This window comes from Medicago truncatula, chromosome 5 (assembly GCF_003473485.1).
Source record: "Medicago truncatula cultivar Jemalong A17 chromosome 5, MtrunA17r5.0-ANR, whole genome shotgun sequence".
Taxonomy (NCBI): Eukaryota; Viridiplantae; Streptophyta; class Magnoliopsida; order Fabales; family Fabaceae; genus Medicago; species Medicago truncatula.
The window spans coordinates 15,587,916-15,601,095 of NC_053046.1; the positions used below are offsets into that span (position 1 = coordinate 15,587,916).

The 13,180-nt window shown below is 28.6% G+C and overlaps 1 protein-coding gene across 1 annotated transcript; it reads right to left on the reverse strand.

The window, feature by feature from the left end:
* Window positions 1–8,334: 8,334 nt before the first annotated feature.
* LOC120580515 (uncharacterized) lies at window positions 8,335–12,924 on the reverse strand. Its single transcript, XM_039834199.1, has 9 exons — window positions 12,850–12,924; window positions 12,111–12,174; window positions 11,583–11,662; window positions 10,862–10,922; window positions 10,401–10,504; window positions 10,086–10,265; window positions 9,345–9,454; window positions 9,011–9,099; window positions 8,335–8,562 (listed from the first exon to the last, which is right to left on the reverse strand). Exons 2-9 carry the CDS (start codon window positions 12,148–12,150, stop codon window positions 8,549–8,551), a joined length of 678 nt encoding a protein of 225 aa, XP_039690133.1. The 5' UTR covers window positions 12,151–12,174; window positions 12,850–12,924; the 3' UTR covers window positions 8,335–8,548.
* Window positions 12,925–13,180: the final 256 nt, after the last annotated feature.

Here is a 13,180-nt window from a genome sequence, read left to right on the forward strand (position 1 = left end):
AAAAGGATCGATCCTAAAAAAGTAGCCCCTTGACCAGAAAAAAAAAATTATTTGGGAGGAAAAGTAAAAGATAGTTGATCCATATAACATTGTTGGGTATACTTCACATTGAACTTTAAACAATTATATATGTGAAATTAAACATCACATTTTAAGACAAAATTTTAAGGTATGGAGTATATCCCACTTATGTAATTGTGAAAATTCATTGTGCTATTAAATGCGAGACTCTTGCTTACACTTGATATACTAATAATTTTCAACTTAAGTTTGAGCTAATTCATTCATTTGAATATGGTCCCTCTCAAGTGAACGTTTTTTCATCGAAATATATCCATCGTCTTTGATTCTCCATCAACCAAACGTTATATCACCATTGTTATTATAATGACTTTCGATACAAGGAGTCCATATGATCATCGGGTCTGATATCAATGTTGGGTCATAGAGAAGTCTGATGGATACATTTGACTTTAATAACTACATAAGGTGCAATTGGATATTATATCTTAACCAAAAAATTAAGATATTTGTATATGAGTAATCTCATTTATATATTGTTCAACATATACTTTTTTCACATTTAATAAGAGACTCTTACTCACACTTGATATACCAAAAATATTATTATATTTTTGCAAAGTACCTAAACTCACTATTACTCCATGCCAAAGATCCATTGACACCATCGAATTTCAACTACTATTTATTTTATTTATTTCAATGGCTCATATTAGTTTTCTCAACTAACTCACACGATCTTTTTTTTTTTTTTTGGTAGAGTATCATTTCTCACAATTGCGTACTTTTATATTTTATGTTTCTCTATTCATACTTCTATTGTTTTTGATCGTTGAAACTTAATTTGGAAACATCTAGGTTATGATATATACATGTTCTTCGCTTTATCGATTCCGCGAGGAAGACACACATGCTTCCATCATATGCTCCTGTTATTGCTCTTGTTTTTTTTTTTATTAAAGAAACCAAACTAGTCTACGAAAATTGACACCGAGAAAATTGAGTGGTTGAAATAGAGGAGGGTCTCAAGTGTTTTAATTATACAAAAGTACCACTCAAATTAAAAGAAAATCTTTTTATCAGACAATTGTAAGACCAACAATGTCATGTGCGATAGTGTTGGGATTTAAAGACCGACAAGAAAATAAATTTATTGTAGAAGAGATCACAATGTAGTGTAGATATGGGATAAGACTAGACAAAATTGAATTAAAAATGACAACATTATATATATATATATATATATATATATATATATATATATAGAAGTAGAAAAGATGGTGGCAACTAAGCTTATATGGTTTAAACACGTAAATATAAATCATTTGGATTCTGTAGTAAGGAGAGTATATCAGATTAAGGTTAGTCAAATCACTATAGATACATGAGACGTGACATAGAATAACAGTTAGGGTTGGGAATAGGCCAGGCCGGCCTACAGGGGCCTAGGGCCTGGCCTGTTTTGGCCTGACCTAACCTGGACTGTTTAGTAGATAGGCCTAGGCTTAGGCTTTTTAGAAAGCCTGTTTAGTTAAATAGGCCAAGCTTAGGCTTCAAAAAAAGACTGTTAAGCCTAATAGGCCGGCCTATTAATACTTATCTATTAAAAAATATTTTTTTTATATTAAAATAATTGCATATATTAAAAATATAAATATCTTTTTCTCTATCTATTAGTCCCCTAATAGGCTTTGTTGTTATAGGTTTTTATGTAGGCTTTAATCTAGTTGAAATTTACTTGTAGTGAAATAGGCTTTTAAATAGACTTTAAGACATGTTTAACCTATTTAGTAGGCCAAATGAACTATTTGATGGCCTTAATGTGAAGTAAGCCTGTAAGTAGGCTTTCAGGCTAGTCCAAACTTTTAAATAGGCCAGGCCAGACCTAGAAAAACGGCCTATGATAGACCATAGACTAGACTCAGGCCTATCAAAATCTGGTCTGGCCAGGCCTATTCCCACCCCTAATAACAGTAATCTCTTTCTAAAAAATTTAGCACTGCTGCAATTCCACAATTCCAGAACTAAATTTAAACCAGAACTTTGGTTAAACTATAAGTTACATGTCATTTAATTTCATGTAAATGCTTTGAGTATGTTGTATATATACCTTTAGCAATGAGCTTTACCAATAATTGATACAAAAATCAGTTTAATTACTTTTACATGAGAGATGAGATAGCTGGTGTAACAACCGGCGAAGAGAGATGATGGGAATGTTGACATTGTTCAAATTAATTAACGATCATTTTAATTCAATCCATTATGAACGGCTTTAAAAATTTCATCAGGTTAATCATATTCGTAATTGAGTCATTTTCGTCATCATTACAATGAATGGTACAAACAGTGAAGTTCAAGCAATTGTCAACTAAATCATATTAATTTTCAAGCTTTTGATCAATAATTGTCAACTAAATCCATCATATATTCAATTTCTATTAATTATATTTAGATTAATAAGTTACTTAGTATATATTAATTTTCAAAATACAATAGGTCCCACTTGTTATCTTTAAACAGAAAATGATGGTATTGTAAGTTTTTTATACTTGACGGCGACGGATCTAGAAATGTTAACTTGCAGGGGTAAGATTTTATATGATAGATATTTATAGAAATTTTTTAACACTGTAAAAATGATATAATAATAACATCATTATTATTGAGAAAAATGCTTGAGATTAATATAAACACTATCCTATTATATATATCAGAAAAATTAAAACTCATCAACATCTTTAAATTAAAATTGTTCTTTAGGTGTCTTTATATTTAAAAAATATGGTAGAAATTATTCAAAATTTCATCACAAATACATTTACACATTTGATTTTATAAAATTAATGAGCGAAACTCTTTTTTATGGTAAAAATTTCTATTTAATGGGGACAGTGCCCTGAACTTACTCTCTACCTAGATTCGTGCCTGGCTATGGATCCAACCTTTGACCTCTTATCTACTCAAGTTTTCAGACCTAACCACCAAGTCATCCTCATATCCGCTAATAACTTATAATTATTATTTTTTATCAAGTAATTTAATGGTTGGAACTCACACATTTTAAATATGGAGAAATAAAATATTTATTTTTGAACTTCAATCACTACATATATTATCCAATGTCCCTATTAATTAAGTTAAGTTCACGGGAACACCTGACTTATTATCCATCTATGTTAGAAAGTCAATCAAAATTTTCAAATAAATGTAAAATAGTGAAAATTTAAGAGATGCATTCCAAGATATGCATGAATTAATGCATCTTCACTCTTGAGTAATTTCATTACCACAATTAAATGAATTGCATATACATTAATTAATGAGAATCATATCATCTCTTATAAGTAGGAGTACTAGTAAATAGGTGAAGTATCCCCAATCATGGATGATTATATGAGAGCTTGTGTATTTACCCCAATCATGTCTTAGGAGAGAGGGTGATGATTGATAATTTGATGTATGAGATGAGATGAGATGAGATGTGAGTTGTGTATCACTCCTTGTAAGTACTCCCGACTAAGAGTATTGTATTGGGTGGTACAATATTGGCTGGGTTGCTATTTTTGTAATTTTATTTGAGATGATGAATATATTTGTATATTGAAGCGTTTTTGTGGATGCATGAAATAGGTGTTGCACCATTAATTAAATCTTTGTTCTTTTATTTTATTTTGTTGTGTGTTCATCAAAGATCTATAGATGCATGAGTTAGTTGTTGGCGTTACTTTTTCCAACAGTTGTATCATCAGAGATAATGGTTTGAATGGACTGGCTAAGAATTGGTATGACTAGGTGATCGTTGCAAATAGGGATGAAAATACGTTAGATTGAGCTAAGCTTTGCAAAAACTTTAAAATTCTTCCATTTGTTTTTGTTCAAAATTTCTTAACAGGAATGAGCGAAAACAGATGGGTGCAATATCGCTCTTGCATATGGCCTATCATAAACTTTTTTTCAAACATGAGACTGACCTTTTGAAAGTCTAATATGATCCTCTGACATTTTTAAAAGTCTATTTCATATGAACATCTTTAAATAACTAATACGATATAAGTTTAAATAAATTAACGAACTAATAAAACCATGAAAATTCAAATTCAAATTTTAATTTATAAGTACATACATTTCTTTCCTCTTATCTTTTACATTCATTTTCTCTCGTACCAAACTGTTAAATAATCCTTTCTATTCTCTTCTTCTTCCTTTTTATTGTTGACTTTTTTCTATTCTCTTCGTTGAGCTTTCTTATCTTACGCTCTCGTTCATTTGTCTTTCCTTCATCAATGAAACCAAATATAAAGTAGAACTAATGTGTCTCAATTTTTTTTTATTTTTTTTAAAGGGTGTCTCAATTTATTTTGTTTAGAGATTAAAAATTGATTTTATAGGAACTAATAAATTGACGAGAGCCATCGCTCAAAGATCAAAATTATATGGACATGACATATTTTTGCACTAACTATTGACGGATTCAGAAATTTTAACTTGCGGGGACAAAATTTTATATAATAAATATTTATACAAATTTTTAGCAATGCAAACATAATAAAAAAATAATGTTTTTTTTTTTGTCAAGTAGCCTAGCGGTTAGAGAAATTCACCTTAAAGGTGAATAAGTGGGGTGTCCGAGGTTCGAATTTTGACCACCGCATATATTATGCATTATTCCTTACCAAGTGAGCTAAGGTCACAGAGACAATAATAACAGTTATTTACCCCTCTAAAAAATAACGGTAATTTCTTTTCCCACCATATTCTCTTCTCACGCACCTTATTCGTATTATAAAATCTGATAAAATGGAGGGATTCTGAGGGTGTTTTAACGTTCTTAGGAGAGTCTTATCGTTGAGAATGGTCTTATCATTAAGCAAAATACTCGAGCTTATAAACACTAATATTATTATATATTAGAAAAATTTAAAACTCTTTTAACATCTACAAATTAAAAATATTCTTTACATGTCTTTATATTTAAAAACTACATTAGTTTTTTATTTATTTTCAACACTATAAAAAATATATCTCTATGCATGTGATAAAAAAAACCATTCTAAATTTCATCTCAACTATATTTTCACATTTGATTTTATAAAATTTATGAGAAAAATTCTTTTTATGGTATAAATTCTCATGTAATAGGGGCAATCTACTATTTTAAGAAGGTGCAATAATTAAAATATCAATAACTAGTAAATATAATGATAATAGTAGTAGGGACAAAGTAGGGGCAGTTGCCCCGAATTTACTTTAAGTAGATCATTGATTAACCCTAACAACGGAGCTATACCCACGGAGACGATTCTCGCTTTTCTATTAGCAAAAAATCAAAGGAAAAAAATCCTCCCTTTTCTTATTTTCTTTCCTGAAGTCAACCCCACACCCTTATCATTCCTATGAACCAATGCTGTCTAGAGCCTTACACAACACTTTCTTTGGTGTCTTAGGAGAGAGAGAAAAAGGCATTACTAATACTAACATGGTGGCTTCAAAAGGTTAATTAACACACCATTAAAAATAACCGAAAACAAACAAAAATCAAAGATCTGTATAAATACCTATCTTGAGAATTTGTCTAGCTATAACAAACACCAACAAAACCTAAAAAACTTTGTGATTTTTATCTCTTTATTCGATGCAAAAACAACAAACACATATACAACCTGGAGTAATCATCATGTCCTCTTCTCTCTTCCTCCCTTCATTATTATTATTCTCACACTTTCATCATCACCACCGCATCTCTTACCTCCCACCAACCGCACCAAAGCCATCATCAATATCTAATAAGGTCAGCACCAAAACAATTACAAGAAAGATAAAAGATAGAGAGAAAGGTTAGAAGATTAAGAAGATGGCTTTGAAAAAGAAGAAGAAACCCTAGCTACCAAGGTTTACTCTTTTGATCTCAAGGGTGTGTGATATTCTTCTTCTTCTTCTTCTTTATTCCATGCTTATCATCATGCTACTTTCATTTCTTCTCGGGGAATTGAAGCTTTATGGTCCGATTGTTTGCTAGATCAAGCAAGTCTATTATGGTTGCACCTCTCTTTATATATATATTTCTAATTATTTTTATTTTTTTTGAAGTTTTAATTTGTGTTACATATATAAAGTGTGGAACATGATTTTTATATATGTATTTTCTATGATTTTTTTTTATGATTATTATTAATAAGAGGATGATTTTTTGTGTGTATGTGATTGTGTTTTGGTGAGAACTACTTACTTTGTGGCTTATCTTGGATGTAAATTTGATTTGAAGACTTGTTACTTATGTGTATGATATAGATCTGGATTTCCATATCTATGTAAGATAATAAATGTAATTCTTCGTAAGAATATTAAGGTTTGTGTATTAATGAGAGTGAAGACTTTATTAATGTTTGTGACCCCAATTCATCATTATGCTCTTTGTTGTTCCCTTTCAATAAGTAGGGTTCCATTTATGATATTCTTTATTTTGGGGTGTGTATATATATCTTTTTGCTTTGAAAAATGGCTCGCCCTAAACCATTTTTTCTGGACAACAAATTTGAAGAAGACATGAAAAAAGATACAGTGTGGGATCAATCAATATAAGCTTTTATCAATTAATGCTTTGATCCGTTTTTGAAGTCCCTTGCAAGATTTTCATCATTTATCCATTTTGTTGTTATTTTTATAAGCAAATGCTAGTGGATTAGTTACTTATCAAATTTCCATTTCTCTAGTATCTCTCATCTTTTATCTAATTATTATCACCGTAAAACTAATATTTTTATTTTTTTTTGTATTTGTCATTCAAATATGTGTGTGTGGTGCATTGGGTGAGACCAATACATTGATTATTAAAGAGTAATATTTAGTCAGTCTAATTTTCTAACATATGTTCCACACCTTATTTTCACTCTGTCTATTTTTGACTTCACCTTCTGATTGTCAATGATGAAATGAAGATGACTGTGAGTGTGAAAAGTTGGAAGTTTGTGTGGGGTATGGCTTGAATGCAAGAAAAGGATGAAAATTTAGAGTTTGAGTATGTTGAGTCTAGACCGAAATTTGTGTGATGAAGATAAAAGTCTGAATGAAGTCAAGGGCTTTTTGGTTTAAAAATTCACCCGTTAAATATGTTTTTGATCATTATAAATATTCCAAAACATTTTAGTTTTTCTAACATTTTCATTTGAGATTTGGTCTCAAAAATTTATGCCATCATTTTTTATCATCATCACACAAATTTCGGTCTAGAAGAAGAAGAAGAAGAAGTATCACTGAAACTTCTAGCAAGAGTTTGGTTCTGATTTCAGTTTGGTGCTGATTCCAGTTCCACAAGCTTCAAAAAATTGGAATTAATTTACTAATTCATCCATACAAGACATGCATTATATGCGCTTGGGCCCGAAAGATACTCAATTCAAAAAAAAATGGGTGTGCAGAAAGTTATTTTAAAAAATAAAAGTTGGAATTAATTTACTAATTCATCCATACAAGACATGCATTATAAAGTTTTTTCTAGATTACCTTTGAAGAATGATGTGTAATTTACCCACCAACCAATGAAAATGAGCAATTTGTTGGTGGGGTCAAGATAGTTCATGGATACCACTTAAAAATGTGCTTATATGGCTAATGTGTATTGGTTGGGGTAAATTATCCACCATTCTTCCATAAGTACCCTAGTTGTCACCGCATTATAAAAGTTAAAAAAATAATGATACCTTAGTGTGAAAAACATATGAGCATGTATATAAACTAGGATATGCGACTTGTGTCATCTATCAATGATATTAATAGTTAGGAATATGTGGGTGAAATGAGGGAGCGAGGGAGAGATTTGAAACACACAACAAAGATTAGTAGCGGCTAAATTCGTTATTCCTCAATCGTTCTCTTAATCCTTCAAATACTCTACGGATTGGGAGAAGATAGAATATGCTAGTGTATTGTGTGTTGGAGACAATCCTTATATAGTGTTTGATGTCCATTAGGGTTTTCCATTATTTCATTAATGGACAATCTGATATCCACTCATATTGAGCCAATAACAATTAATCAAATATTTAATTAATTATCCAAATAAAAAATTTAATTAGCCTTCCTTCAAAAAAAAATCTAATTAGCCTCATAAGAAGTAGCTCATGTAATTATTATAAAAATCTTTTCCCGCACAATGACATTGAAATATAATTAAATAATAAAATATTTTAACGAGAAAATCATATTGGACCAATTTAATTGTTTTTACCCACTTGAATTTGGACCAATGTTAGGTTGAGCCAATATATACTCACACATCAAAGTGTCGTTATAAAAAAAAATACCGCGGCAAAATTTATAAAGCAATCCAAGTTTATATCCACTTTAAAGGAATCAAGGAAATACATACAAGTTTAATAAACTTGTATAATCATTAGAGTACCAAAATGAAGGAAAGCATAATAAACACAAATAAGACAACACACAATAGTTTGACAATATCATAAAATAATTTGAGGTTCAAGAGACTTTGTCAAGCTAATTATTCTCCACTGCTGCACAATTCTCTTCATTTACTCCGACCTAAAATATACACAACAGAAACTATGGTCAAACAAAGGTTTTGGTATGTCTATAACATAGTTTTTCATGTCAATCAATAAACCATAAAATATAAAGTTATGATAATTGTATTTAAAAAAATTTAAGACAAAATTGTGTTTGCTCATATTTTAACAATTATTTAGATATAAACCAATGAGACCACAAAGTTATGGTTCAATTCATTACACAATTTTAATCATAATGAAAATAAATTCTAATTACAATAGCAATATTTAAATCATTGAGAATATTGATTCATAACTCGACCAATTAATCCTTTTGTTTCGGTTCAAATTTTTAAACATTAGTATTTACTTCATAAAAACATATCATGACCATCTATTTAGTACATTAACAAAGTTTTTTTATTATTAGAGATTCGAAGGTTTTATAGACACAAAAAAATAATAAAGATATCTCTACTTACCTCCCGAACTAGTTGCTTTTTTTCTTGGCTGCAGTTGATCCTCTTCTTTGTCAACCTTTTTCTTATCAATTTTCTTCTTTGAAGTCCTTCTTCAATTTTGCATAGTATATAAAAAGTTAAATATACTATTATACAAGGAAAATAAGATCAACAAGATTATTATTACTCTAATGAATATTTGTAATATATTTAAAATAAAACTAGAAAGTTATCAATTTACTTTTAAATGGCACTAAAAAATTATAGAATAAATTGTTTCATCTTTGAATATTTTTTTTTAATAATCGAACTTTTTAATATTGTTGTTTATGATAAATAAAAATATCATGTATACCTTGCATATGGTGTTGGCTGAGCTAGCAAAAAGTCCTCACTTTTTGCCATACCATACAAAGCTTCAAGTTGGTTCATATATTCTATCCTCCCATCTTCTTTATACTGAACCTACTTCCAGATAATTGTCGATTAGTAATTTAGCTAACTATATTTATATATAGAGAGTATAATCAACGACTTTAATGAATTTAATGAGCTATATATGTGTGTGTGTCAAAATTTATAGAAATCTATCTACATTATAGAGAAATTGCTAGAGTAATTAGTAATATAAAAATGTTAGTGATTTTGAATACTTTAGTGAAAAAATTGGTACTTTATATGCGTCATTATAAATGGATGTGCGCTAATTATTACTTTATATGCGACACTATAAGCCTAGCATTCAAAATATTTTTCTTATCTCAAATTATTTATCCCACCTGAATATCAAGAGAAAATATTTATTCGTTTTTCTAATAATATCCTAGTATCACCCTCATTTAAAATTGTTTTCTTTTGAATATTAGAAATTGTATCTAATGTCTTGTAATTTTTCAAAAGGTTAAAATAACAAATGAGTTCATTTTTTTTAATGCTTTTGATTTTTATGACTTGTAATTAGAAGTAAATGTGGTACTTTTATATTTTAAAACACAACATCATTCATACTTTATTAAAGAAAGCATACATTGCAACAAAAAAATGATAATTATAATGAGACAAACCAAGTAAGTGTTTAAGTTAAAAAAAAACATACTATGAGCTTATTATTTTTTTCAGGACTGTAGCCAATAACCCTTCCGAGACATCTAACTCCATTATGTTCATTGCAGATATAAAGTCCCACAAATTGATAAGGCTCATAAGGTTCAGTTTTAGTCGCATTTACTTTTTTAGCATTCCATGGTCGGCCATCTGTTGTCACTTCTTTAATAGTCTGAAAATATGTCATCAAAGTTGAAATGCAATAATTTTTATATTAAACCAAAGATTCAAATAATAAAATGTATAGCATTCATCATTGAACATATAATCAGTGAATAATTTTAATCAAAATTATTTACACACGTACAAATATACAATCTGAATTTGACTTTTCTTTCTGCTCCATATCTTGTGGTGAGGTTACGTCAATTTGTTCAATATTCTTCAATCCTCTGTTTGGAGTAGAACCACCTTCAAACATAGAATGAAATCAATTTTAAATATTATTATAATCAAAATTACATTGTATAAAAGAAAATTTTAATGAAGATACATTCTTGGTAGAAAACAGATTTACCCTGACATTCAATAAGAACTTATCTTATTAGTGGTTAAACCTATTGTCTGACATTATTTTAAATATAATTGTAAGTTATTCAATTCAAACCGAACAAAATTATAAAAATATTGATATTACATCTTCCATTTTCTCATATACATATATGTGTACATCATGACATAGACACACGCATAAATTTTATCCAAATTGAATATTATTCATTGAATCATACATATATATTATATATTAAGGGATAATAAATGATTTACCTCCAACAGCAAAGCAATGAGCGTTATTGTCACCCACTTTGAAGTGAAACTCTTCAAAACTCTAAAAAATCCCATTAAAGAACGAAAAAAAATAAAATTTGATTCATTTGATAGGAATAAGATCTAGAAACTAGATAAATAGGAAAATTATAAAAGCTAATCAAGAAAAGCAAGCTATTATGATTAAATAAAAAATATATACTCTTTTCATCTTCAAGAATTGAGAAAGAAATTTTTCTTTCACAAACTGAATCATTAAGATGAAATCTTTGAGATCTAATTAACAATGTTTTATATTAGTGTGGTCGACTACAATTAGATAAAATATTTCTCAAAAATGTTTCCAAAATGAAATTTGAATTTCATAAAACTTTTGGCCCAATAAGTAATTGCCATATACATAGATTAATTAGGAAAATATATATGTATTAACTATATATTTAAGCCAAATAAAATAAACAATACGTTTGGTAATAAGTTAGGATTTTTTTTAATAAATCTATCTATTAAAAAAAATCATTACCATATCTAGCGTTATTTTATTTGGTTTAATAAAGATCCACAATTGCATCAGACCCCAATTGATATGAGATTTTATATCACGATAAAAATCGCATCCACTGGAAAAGAAAATGTTAAATATCGAATACATAAATTATAGTACATTGTTTTCATCAAAATCATGCAAGAACATTAATTTTGTGTATAGTTTAATCCTAACCTCTGTTTTTATACCAATATCCTCTTTTTTCACACATGTGCTTGAAGCTATGCTTTTGACAACTTCACTTGAAGAAGAGCCTATTTCAACCATAAAGAAAATCAACTTTAGAAATTAGTAGACTAAAGTTTACATACACACATATATACATGTGATTGCATATAAACACTGGAAGTATAATTGTGCGCTAATGATATCCTTAAGTTAATTAGAGAAATTTCAATCAGATAATAGTCTTTTGTTATTTGCCTTTATATCTTTTTGTTGAGGAAATTATGGCTATTGACATTAAATGGTTTTATTTAACTAATTAAACTATACCTATGTTTTGTATATTGGATCTAAAATCAAATCAAATAAAAAATATTATTTTCTTGTACAAACGTTCAAAATTTAATTGAGAACAAGAATCATATAGACGATTGAAAATTGTAATAATTAAAAAGAAAGAATAAAATTCTTAAATTAAATCCAAATTGTAAGAATCAAACACGATAATTGTATATTTAAGGATCATGCATGATTTACCTCCAATAACAAAGCAGTGATCATTATTCTTGTCGTCCATTTTGAAGTAAATATCTTCAATACCCTTAACAAATTCCACCCAAGAATCACAAAAATCAAATTTGATTAGTTTAATAGTTAGAAGATCAAGAAGCTATCCAAATAGGAAATCTATAAAAAAAAAATAAAAAAAAATTGAAATATATCTTCACACCCTCAACCATTCAGAAAGAAAACTTACCATCGGTCATAAAGTGAATCTCTAATGTTTATTACATAATTAACAATAATACATGAGTTTATAGTGTGACTGACTTCATTACATACGTTACAAATTTAGAACGTTCTAATATTGGGAAACCTTTTTTCTAATATTTTATTTTCATGTGTAGATTTATTGGGAAAATGTATAAACTTATTCACTTTAAATTAAAATCAAATAAAATAACAGTACATATGGAAATAACTTATTTTTAATTTATTTATTTTTCTAGTCAAAAAATGAATAGTTCATTACCAAATGTACTCTTATTTATATAATTTAAAATATCAAGTCAATAAATCCATGTGGATGAAGGTGCAATTAAGTTTATTATCAATTTCAAATAATTATTTGTATTGATTTAATTTCTAGGAGTGAACATGAGAGAAGAAAAAAAGTATAAATTCTCTGTAAAAAAAAAATCTTAATTTTTGGATTATAAAAAAAAAAAAAAAAAAGGTAACAACAGAAAGAGGATGGAAGAAAGTGGTTTAGAACCTGGGATGAAAAACGCAGATACTTTGTTTTGAAACACTCACTATTGATTTTTAATTCTTAAAGATGATTAAGAAGATGAACCTTATTTATAGGTGAAGAACAGCTAAAATGGTTAAATGCAATAAGCCAGGTGTATTACTTGCAACATACAAGAGGCCAAGTGTATTGCATGCAACAATTTATAATTCTACTTGTCACCTTAAGCACATGCAACTTCCATGTGTCTCACATGCAATGAGGTTGTGTGTCATCCCATTCAACAAGAGAAAAGGGTCAAGTATGGGCCCCTCAATGGCTTGGGCTTGATTCGTATTTTTGGCTTATGTCAGAT